General features: G+C 35.0%; 1 protein-coding gene across 1 annotated transcript in view; it reads right to left on the reverse strand.

Annotated features, from left to right (window-relative positions):
* CD2AP (CD2 associated protein) overlaps nucleotides 1-12,185 on the reverse strand; it is a 142,929-nt gene that overhangs the window by 51,160 nt on the left and 79,584 nt on the right. The window contains exons 6-8 of the mRNA XM_012744824.3: nucleotides 6,248-6,435; nucleotides 1,067-1,145; nucleotides 238-332 (exon numbers count right to left, since the gene is read on the reverse strand). Of these exons, the coding sequence (XP_012600278.1) occupies nucleotides 238-332; nucleotides 1,067-1,145; nucleotides 6,248-6,435 (362 nt within the window). The remainder of the gene's footprint in view (nucleotides 1-237; nucleotides 333-1,066; nucleotides 1,146-6,247; nucleotides 6,436-12,185) is intronic.

Below are 12,185 nucleotides of genomic sequence, written 5' to 3' on the forward strand. Positions count from 1 at the left end.
ATGGTTACAAATAATTCCTAATTTATCAATTGTAACAAATACAGACAATAAAAGTTAGCTTACAAAAAAAAAGAACAAGTTGCTGAGCACTTATTATGTGCCAGGTTCTAAGGACCCAGAAACAAACAAGTTAAAGTCCCAGGTATTCTACAGCTTAAATTCTAGGGGAAAATATAAGACTTTTGAAAAATATTTCTATAAATAAACAATTCACTGAGATACTAAGAAATAACTTACCTTACTTATCAAATGAATTACATCCCCCTCTTTAAAAGTAAGTTCATCTTCATTAGTACCTTCATAGGCAAATAATGCTCTACAATATTCCTTAGCTGAAATAAAGAATGTAAATAATGTTGCTTATACAACTTGATTCATTCAATAAATACTTCTTTAGCCTCTCTATTGTGCAACGTACACTACAAGTTATTAAACTTAATCATTTGTGTAACAATTCATATTTAGATTTTAAAATTTTAAACATATAGTTAATACTGTATGTTAAGTATCATCATTAATTACTCATTCAAATATTTATTAAGTGCCTGCTTAGCACTCTGGGAGGCCAAGGCAGGAGGATCACTTAAGGTCAGGAATTCGAAACCAGCCTGAGCAAGAGCCAGACCCTGTCTCTACTAATAAGAGAAAGAAATTAATTGGCCAACTAAAAATACATAGAAAAAATTCGCTGGGCATGGTGGCACATGCCTGTAGTCCCAGCTACTTGGCAGGCTGAAGCAGGAGGATCACTTGAGCCCAGGAGTTTGAGGTTGTTGTGAGCTAGGCTGATGCCACGGCACTCTAGCCCGGGCAACAAGAGTGAGACTCTGTTTCAAAAAAAAAAAAAAAAAACAGTGCCTGCTATGTTCTTGGAGTAGTTCTAACTGCAAGAAGATACATTAATGAATACAGTGTACCAAAACCTTTGACCACATGATACTTAGATCTACTAGTATTTAATATTCTGATCCAGTAATACACTGTAAAAAATGCCTCCAACAAATCTAATAATACATTTGATATGTTTCTATTATTCCCAACATGAAATTTTTATTCAAAAACTTACCCTTAATTTTACCTTCAGTGTCTGTTTTTGTTATGTCCACATTCTGAGTTTTGGATCCTACTGACTGGATGATTAAGGGCTATAATAGAAAAAGATGACATCAACTATTTTAAGTTAGAATAAAGTTAATATTTTAAAGTTCCCATTTAGTTTTCCAGCTTTTCCTAATGGTACTTAAAGCTAGGATAATAATGTGACTAAAAACTCAGCAATGAAAAAGCTAGGATAATAATGTGACTAAAAACTCAGCAATGAAAAAGTTAGGATAATAATGTGACTAAAAACTCAGCAATGAAAAAGATAAAGATCTCAGCAATTGCTTAAATGATAGCTCAGAGCTACTAATTTTTACAACCCCTTATCTTAAAGATAATAAACATACTCTGATACCCTAATACATTATTGTGATTTAATTTTAGAATCTCCAAAATAAATAGTAACAATAGCATTTGAGAATTTACTATGTACCAATCTCTGAGCTAAACATTTTATATACATTATAATGTAATCCTCTATCTGCACTAAGTAGGCACTATTATTCACCACCTTTATAGATTAAAAAGCAATTAAGTAATACGCCAACAATAACAGGAACTTAGCAGTACAGCCTACATTTGAACCCAGAAAATCTGACTCCAGAAGTGGGCTCTTACTAGCACCAAACTTATCCTTAAAATGAGACAGAGAAGAAAAAAAATGCTCTTTTTTTATACATCATTGTTATCTGAATGAAAACATTTATGTAATGTTACAACCATTTTAACTAATCTACTAGATATTTTTCCATGTTTACTGACTAAACAAAGTCCTACTATCTAACTTACACTATTGTTTTCCTTGAGTTCTGTTCCCAGAAACAACAGTTCATTTGACCTTAGATTTCATTATTTAAAAATCTGAACACATTGCTAATTTACCTACCTCTGTGTTTTCTGCTTTTATCTTCTAATATACTCACTTTAATTTCCCCCAATTCTAACGACCACATCTTCTAATATGATGTCACTGACAGACATAGCAAATGTGCTCCCTACTTTATTCTGTAATCAAAGCAAGCCTCACAAGGCCATCATATAGGGTAACCCTGAGACTAATAACAACTCTGAGTACTGGACATTATCAATGATGATTGAAAAATTACTAATAAAATCATTAATCAAATAAAGTTATTTAATACAATCATAAGCTTTAGAGTTGGAAGGGGCACAAGATCATCTAGTCTAATGTCCATAATACAAGAAATGCTTCTCCAGTGGTCCTACTTTCTGGCTGTAGAGCACCATTCCAAACACCACAAAAATTCCAGTCTTCAATCAGACCCCATAATCTTAATGCCAGACAGTCTCAGAGCTAAAAATGTGTAGGGTAGAAAGTGAAGGTTCCCTTCCCTGAACCCAACCTCTCACTATTACATGGGAAAATATGTAGCAAACTGGGGGGAAAAGAATGTTGAAACCACGCACCTCGGGAGGAAACCAGAATATCATTTTCACTAACCAAAACACTGTCTTATAAATGAAATGTAACTAAACAAATAAATACTAAAATATTTTAAGTTCTTAAGAGTTAAAGAGAAACAAATGAAAACTACAATGCTTTCCCCTGAATGTCAAGGGAAAAGCCTCCTATCTGAAGTAAATACTATGTCTGGATCTCCAAAGGAAAGACACCAGGAACAACCATGAAAAAATATTGTAAAGAAAATAGTTATTTCACCACCAAAATAAAAGCTTGAGGTTTTATGTTAAAGCCTCTTATTAGATCTGATAATTTATGAGTTACTTTGTTTTATTTCATATCATCAGTAAAATGCTAATAGAAAATAAAATTATCTATACATTCAAAGGAGATTAGTAAATTTAACCTTTATTGATAATCCAGCAGAAAGTTAAATAATGCCTAAGTAACTTAATATCTCATCAATTCATTTTAAAGCAGACCATTGTAGGTCTACTTCAAATTAAAGAAAAAAACGTAAAATCTTAGCTTAAAGAAGGGGAAAAAAACTTTTATTTTTATTTACACTGTGATAACTTAAAAAACCTAAACATTCTACTAAGAAAAGTTTGTGTTAAATTTACCAAGAAACGAGGGGAGGATCAAGATGGCAGACGAGAAACACCGCCAGAAAGAGTGTCTCTGCAGAAAAGACATATTCTAGCAGAAATTAGAAAAAAGAAGCAAGAAGGCGAGCATACAGCAGACGAGGGCCGGAAGGAGGGGTACTTGAGACCCTGGGAGACTCCACGGGAGGAGGCTACGGAGGAGAACTGGAAGCTGAGACCTCCAGAGCAGCCCAGAGACCAGCGGGAAGGACACCACCTAACGGCTCAGAAACTAAACAAGGCGTGTGAATACCCAAACAAAAACCTAAAGGAAAGAAACAACAACTGATGGACATGGGAAGAAATCAGCGAAGGAACTCAGGAAATATGAAGAACCAAACGGAAAACACACCCACAAAGAGGAGCACCAGCCCCCTAGAAACGGACACCAACCCAAATCAGGCAACCAAAATGACAGAAGAGGAATTTCGTATGTGGATCATAAGAACACTCACCGAGCTACAACAACAACTCAATAACCAACACAAAGAAACCACAAAAAGCCTCCAGGACCTAGAACAAAAGCTCACTAACGAAATAGACACAATGAAGAAAAGTTTAACCGAACGAACTCCTGGAAATGAAGAATCAATTCAAGGAACTACAAAATACAGTGGAAAGTCTCAAGAACAGGGTAGATCAAACAGAAGAAAGAATCTCAGAGCTTGAAGATAACACCCTCCAACTAAATAAAACCATCACAGAGATAGAGCAGAGATACAAGAGAAAAGAGCAAAGCCTACAAGAGATGTGGGATTATGTGAAGAAACCTAATGTGAGGGTCATAGGGTTACCAGAAGGGGAAGAGGACGACACCCAAGGGTTGGACATGCTATTTGAAGATATAATAGAGGAAAATTTCCCAGGCCTTGCTCAAAATCTCGATATACAAGTTCAAGAAGCTAAGAAGACCCCTGGGAGATTCAATGCAAACAGGAAGACGTCACGACATGCAGTCATCAGATTGACCAAAATATCAACTAAAGAGGCCCTTCTAAGAGCTGTAAGACGAAAAAAGCAAGTGACATACAAGGGAAAGCCAATTCGAATAACACCAGACTTCTCTAATGAGACTTTACAAGCAAGGAGAGACTGGGGCCCCATTCTCACTCTTCTGAAACAAAACAATGCCCACCCTAGAATCTTTTTCCCTGCAAAACTAATCTTCATATATGAAGGAGAAATAAAGACATTCTCAGACAAGCAAAGTCTCAGAGAATTCACCAAGACAAGACCAGCCCTACAAGAAATACTCAAAACAGTGTTACGCACGGAACCCCATAAATAAAAACTCACGAATATAAAAACAACCAAAACCCAAAGATTAAAGGCCAGATAATACAATGGCTCAAGAGAGAAATCAAAGCAACAACATCCAACCCAACAGAATGAACAGTAATCTACCTTATCTATCAGTTCTCTCAATAAATGTGAATGCCTTAAACTCTCCACTCAAGAGACATAGGCTGGCTGAATGGATAAGAAAATACAGGCCAAGTATATGCTGTCTTCAGGAAACACATCTAACCTGCAAGGATGCATATAGACTAAAAGTAAAAGGGTGGAGATCAGTATTCCAGGCAAGTAGAAGCCAAAAGAAGGCTGGCGTGGCAGTTCTAATTTCAGACGATTTAGTTTTTAAACCAACAAAAAGTAGTGAAAGACAAAGAGGGTCATTATATAATGGTGAAGGGCACAGTTCATCAAGAAGAGATAACAATTTTAAATATATATGCACCCAACTTAGGTGCACCCAGTTTCATAAAGCAAACCTTACTGGATCTAAGCAAAAGGATTAATAACAACTCCATAATCACCGGAGATTTCAACACCCCACTGACGGCACAAGACAGATCCTCCAAACAGAAAATTAATAAAGAAATAATGGACTTAAACAAAACCTTGGAACAACTGGGTCTGACTGACATCTACAGGACATTCTACCCAAAATCCACTGAATATACGTTCTTCTCATCAGCTCACGGGACATTCTCTAAGATTGACCATATCCTAGGACACAAAGTAAATCTCAAGAAATTTAAAAAAATAGAAATTATACCATGTACCTTCTCAGATCACAGTGGAATAAAAGTAGAAATCAACCCTAACAGAAACTCACATTTCTACACAAAAATGTGGAAATTAAACAACCTCCTACTAAATGATTACTTCATAAATGAAGAAATCAAGATGGAAATAAAAAAATTCTATACTCCTACACTGCTGGTGGGACTGCAAATTAGTTCAACCTCTGTGGAAAGCAGTATGGAGATACCTTAAAGCGATACAAGTGAATCTACCATTTGATCCAGCAATCCCATTGCTGGGCATCTATCCAAAAGATCCAATGACACTCTACAAAAAAGACACCTGCACTCAAATGTTTATAGCAGCACAATTCATAATTGCAAGGCTGTGGAAACAGCCCAAGTGCCCATCAATCCAAGAATGGATTAATAAAATGTGCTATATGTATACCATGGAGTACTATTCAGCTCTAAGAAACAATGGTGATATAGCACATCTTATATTTTCCTGGTTAGAGCTGGAACCCATACTATTAAGTGAAGTTTCCCAAGAATGGAAAAACAAGCACCACATATACTCACCAGCAAATTGGTATTAACTGAACAGCACCTAAGTGGTCACATAGGTACTGCAGTAATAGGGTACTGGGCAAGGGGGGGGCGCGGGTATATACATATATAATGAGTGAGATGTGCACCATCTGGGAGATGGTCATGCTGGAGACTCAGACTTGTGGGGGGAGGGGGGAAATGGGCATTTATTGAAACCTTAAATTCTGTACCCCCATAATATGCCAAAATAAAAAAAAATAAATTAAAAAAAAATTACCAAGAAACAAGAATTCTAATTTTACATGATTCAGACATGAATATTAATCACTGCAAATGTGCAAAGAAAATAATTTCTCACAGCCTTCTCATTTATAACAAATTATCATAGATCTCAAAATAAGAAATGTATCAGAGTTACAAACTGACTTTTACAATTTAAAAAAATGTTTAATGAGAAAACAAGTGGAGTTATTTTAAGTTAAATTCATCATTACCACCTTATCTGTTTTTTTCTCTTCAGTTTCACTACTGGATGTTCTTGTCCTAAGTTTCACAGAGCCTTCTTTAAAAATATCTCCAAATCCAATTCCTCGAATTTTCTTTGGCTGTGTAATTGATCCAGGTGTGGTTTCACTCCCATTCCCAGGAGAGAGTAAAGGTGAAGTAAGCCCAGTCAAAACAGTTTCTGAAAGAATAATTTGTTTTTGAAGAATGACATCTAGAATCACAAAAATCTTAACATTACTAACTTCCATAATGTCTATAATTTATATACCTAATAAAATGGTAGAATAAAAATAAAAGTACCGAAATATCCAAGAGTAAGATGCACCTTTTTTGTTGTGCAAAACAAGTTTAGGCACATTTAATTAGTAAAACACTAATTAAGAAAACCAGGAAACCATATCATTTTACAAGGTCCTTAACAAGAACATATCAAATGTATAGCTTTTAGCAAAAGATAATATAATGTTAAGACTGAAACATTAAAGAGACAAAGTACAATCATTTTTAAAAGACATGATTCAATGTGATCAAAGGTAGGTGTAGATCTGAATATAAAAACTGGGAATATGTTTTCAGTATGTTTACCTGGGGAAAAGAAGTATTGCTTTTATCAGATTCTCAAAGAGCCTTATAATCTAAGAAACAAAGTTCTGGAGTAAATCAACAAAAATTTCAGAAACATTTCAGATTGGGGTAAGGGGTGAAGAAAAACGTGGTATCTGTCCATAATAGTAAGAACGTTAACACAGGTAATAAAAATAGGAGTTACCATTATATGGAGATAATTTGGTGCCAGGCACTTTGCTAAGCAATGTACTTGAATTATCTAATTTTCATAGCCATCTCGTGTGCTTATTAATATTAACCAGTATCACTCCTCACTTTACATATAAGTAAACTGAACAAAGATACAGTAAAAATTTTCCCAAAGACCTATAAGCAGTAAGTAACAAAGCTAACATTTGAACTGAATTCTAAATCACCCCATTAAATTGAAGTTCTTAAACACTTCAATATAATGCCTCAGCCCACAAAAGCCTTCAATCATGTGACAATTTTAGAGGTGGTTTATAGAAACAAGTTTTATTAACTTAAGAAATATACAGTAATCTACTCTAATCACTTTCATCATTAGTCTAAGCCACACAGAAGAGAGAAAGGGAGAAGATACATAGTTTTGTAACACATTTATAATTCAATTTATTGAGAGAATGTTTATATACACTTAAGTAAAGCCATTTTAAATGGACATTTCAATAAGTTTTGACAAATGGAGCCATAACAATCAAAATATAGAATAATTCTGCCACCACCAAACGATACTTGTACACCATCCCAGTCAGTCCTTTCTATCTCAAGCTTCCCGAGATTTCTGATCTTCATTCTGTCACTATAAATGTGCCCTTTGTCAAATAAATTTAATGAGAGAGTACATAATACTATACTCTTTTACATAGTACATAGTCTTTTAAGTCTACTTCTTTTGCTACACAAAATACATGAAATTCATCCATGCTGTTGCCTGTATACATACTTCATTCCTTCTTATTGCTGATTAGTATTCCACTGTACAGATATACTAGTATGTATACACCATTAAAACTATTAGTTAGCTCCAGGGTTTTCATAGATGACCTTTATCAAAGTTTGAAAGTTCCCTTCTGTTACTATTAGGGAGAGTTTTCATCATAAGTACTGAATTTGCAAATTCTCTTTCTGCATCTATTGGTTTTCCACTGGTAAACTGCTAATATGGTGAATTACACAGACTTTTTAAACCAGTGCTGCATGTGTAGGATAGAATCCACCAGTCATGACGTTACTGACCTTTACATATTTTGCTGAATTGGGCATAATATGTTAAGGATATCTATGTTTACGTTCATGAGAAATAGTGGCCAATGATTCCTTCTTTTAAAATGGATTCATGAAGTTTTGTTATCAAGGTAATACAGAAATCTGAAAGAATGTGTATAAGATTAAACGCTTCATAAAATTCATCGGTTCGAAACGCCGTAAGTATGGAATTTTCCTTATGTGAAAATTTTTGATAATGAATTCAATTTCTTTTATAGACTATTTAAAACGTATATTTCTTCTATGCCTGCTTTGGTAAACAGTACTTTTCAAGGAATTTGTGCATTTCATCTAAGTTGTCAACTTTATGAGCATATTTCCTTTGTTACTCTTCTAATGTCTGATCTGTGATATCTCTTAATTCATGTCTGATATTAGTAATTTGTATTTTCTCCTTTTTCTTTGATCTGTCTTGTTAGGGCTTTATCAATTTTTTGATCGTTTGAAAAATTTCAACTTTTGAACTTGTTGAGATAAAATAATAAGAGCCCACTTTTCTGCTCTTATTATTTCTTCCTTCTAATTATTTCAGGTTTACTTTGCTCATCTTTTTCCAGTTTAAGATAAAAGCTTAGACTTTTTGTCTTTTCTGCTTTCCTAATATAAGTATTTAAAGCTATAAATTTCCCTGTACATGATGCTATACCTGTATTCCAATATTTTTTTATTTTTTTAGACAGAGTCTTGCTCTGTTGCTTGGGCTAGAGTGCCATGGCGTCAGGCTAGCTCACAGCAACCACAAAGTCCTGGGCTCAAAGCAATCCTTCTCCCTCAGCCTCTCGAGTAGCTGGGACTACAGGCATGCACCACCATGCCCGGTTAATTTTTTCTATATATTTTTTAGTTATCCAGGCAATTTCTTTCTATTTTTACTAGAGACAGGATCTCACTCTTGCTCAGGCTGCTCTTGAATGCCTGACCCTGAGCGATCCTCTCAACTCAGCCTCCCAAAGTACTGAAATAACAGGCGTGAGCCATCACGCCTGGCCTATATTCAAAATTTTAATGTTACATTTACATGTTATTTATATCAAAAACTGTTCTAATTTCCCTTATGATTTCTTCTTTAATACATAGGTTATTTAAAAGTATTATTTAATTTCCAAATATATGAAGATTTCCCAAATATCTGTTTCTAAAGTAAGTCCAGTGTGGTCACAAAACCTACACTATTTGATTTCAATCCTTTTAAATCTCATGAGACTTCTCTCATGCAACACCATAGGGTGTATCTGGTGAATATTCTGTGCACACTTTGAAAGAATGTATATTTAAACACTGTCCAATGAAAATGTCAATTAGGTCCACTTAATTAATAATGTTTTTCAAGTGTATTAAATGCTGTTTTTTTCTCTACCAGTTCTATCAATTATTGAATAATACATACATATATCTATTTGTGGATTTATCTATTTCTTTCAGTTCTGATAGTTTGTGCCTCATGCATTTTAAAGTTCTTACTTTGTTATGCATACTTAGAATGGCTAAAGAATTTTTATGAATTGACATCATTATGAAATGTCCCTTTTTAATTCTCTGGTAATATTTCTTTTCCTGAAATATACCTTGATATTAATAATTCTAGATTTATTATGCATTGCACAAAGTATCTTTGTCTAACCTTCTTTTAACCTGAGTTTCTAAAAGACAGCACATTATCTAGTCTGACAATCTTGATCCTTCAATGGGAGTTTTTAGACCATTTACATTTAATGTAATTATTGATGCAGATATGTTTAAATCCATTATCTTGCTATCTATATGTTTTCTAATTTATCACCTAACCTTTGTTACTTTTTCTATTTTTTTGTCCTTTTGTAAGTATTTCTTAGTATTCTATTTTATTAGCAACTTATTAGCTATACCTCTGCTACAGTTTGAATGCATGTGTCCCTCCAAAAATTCACTATATTAGAACCTAAGACCCAATATGATAGCATGAAGAAGTGGGGCTATCAGGAACAATAAAGGAGAAATTACAACTGATGCCACAAAGATAGAAGATATAATTTATGAATACTACAAAAACTTTTATGCACACAAACTGGAAAATGTGGAGGAAATGGACAAATTCTTAGAAACACACACCCTCCCTAGGCTTAACCAGGAAGAAATAGAATTCCTGAACAGACCAATATCAAGTACTGAAACTGAAACAGCAATAAAAAACCTTCTTAGGCCGCGCACGGTAGCTCACGAGTGTAATCCTAGCACTCTAGGAGGCCGAGGAGGGAGGATGGCTCAAGGTCAGGAGTTCGAAACCAGCCTGAACAAGAGCGAGACCCCATCTCTACTATAAATAGAAAGAAATTAATTGGCCAACTAATATATATAGAAAAAATTAACCGGGCATGGTAGTGCATGCCTGTAGTCCCAGCTACTCCGGAGGCTGAGGCAGTAGGATTGCTTGAGCCTAAGAGTTTGAGGTTGCTGTTAGCTAGGCTGAAGCCACAGCACTCACTCTAGCCTGGGCAACAAAGCGAGACTCTATCTCAAAAAAAAAAAAAAAAAAAAAAAACTTCCTAAAAAGAAAAGTCCTGGACCAGATGATTTCACATCCGAATTTTACCAAACCTAACAAGAATATCTGGTGTCTATCCTGCAGAAATTATTCCACAACGTTGAGAAGGACAGAATCCTCCCCAAAACATTTTATGAAGCGAACATAACCCTGATACCAAAACCAGGAAAGGATATAACAAAAAAAGAAAACTGCACACCAATATCCCTTATGAATATAGATGCAAAAATCTTCAACAGAATTCTAGCTAATCGAATCCAGGTCCTTATCAAGAAAATAATCCATCACAACCAAGTGGGCTTCATTCCAGGGATGCAGGGATGGTTCAACATATGCAAATCTATAAATGTAATTCACCATATAAACAGAAGCAAAAACAAAGACCATATGATTCTCAATAGACGCAGAAAAAGTATTTTACAAAATTCAACACCCTTTTATGATAAGAACACTTAACAAAATAGGCATAGACAGGGCTTACCTAAAACTGATACAAGCCATATATGACAAACCCACAGCCAACATTATGCTGACTATGGAAAAATTGAAAGCATTCCCATGTAGAACTGAAACAAGACAAGGTTGTCCACTATCTCCACTTCGAAAATAAATAAATGGGACCTGATCAAATTAAGAAGCTTCTGCACAGCCAAAGAAACTGTCAAGAGAGCAAACAGACAACCCACAGAATGGGAGAAAATTTTCACAAGCTACACATCCGATCAAGGACTGATAACTAGAATCTATTTAGAACTCAGAAAAATCAGCAAGGAAAAATCAAACAACCCTAATAAAAAGTGGGCAAAGGACATGAACAGAAACTTCCCAAAAGAAGACAGAATAATGGCCAACATATGAAAAAATGCTCAACATCTCTAATCATCAGGGAAATGCAAATCAAAACCACAATGAGATATCACTTATCTCCAATGAGAATGGCCTTCATTAACAAGTCCCAAAACAATAAATGTTGGCATGGATGTGAAGACATAGGAACACTCTCATATTGCTGGTGGGACTGCAAACTAGTCCAACCTCTGTGAAAAGCAATATGGAGATACCTTAAAGCCATACAAGTAGATCTACCATTTGATCCAGCAGTCTCATAACTGGGCATCTACACAAAAGAACAAAGTTACTGTATGAAAAAGACACCAGCACTCGAATATTTATAGCAGCACAATTCACAATTGCAAAGATGTGGAAACAACTGAAGTGCCCCTCAGTACATGAGTGGATTATTAATAAAATGTGGTATATGTATACCATGGAGTACTATTCAGCTATAAGAAACAACGGTGATATAGCACCTCTTATATATTCCTGGATAGAGCTGGAACCCATTCTATTAAGTGAAGTATCCCAAGAATAGAAAAATAAGCACCACATGTACTCACCAGCAAATTGGTATTAACTGATCAACATATAAGTGGATATATGGGAATAACATCTATCAGGTGTCAGGCAGGTGGGGGGGGGAGGGAATGGGTATATACATAGATAATGAGTGCGATGAGCACCAACTGGGGGATGGACACACTTAAAGCTCT

This window comes from Microcebus murinus, chromosome 5, assembly GCF_040939455.1.
Source record: "Microcebus murinus isolate Inina chromosome 5, M.murinus_Inina_mat1.0, whole genome shotgun sequence".
Taxonomy (NCBI): Eukaryota; Metazoa; Chordata; class Mammalia; order Primates; family Cheirogaleidae; genus Microcebus; species Microcebus murinus.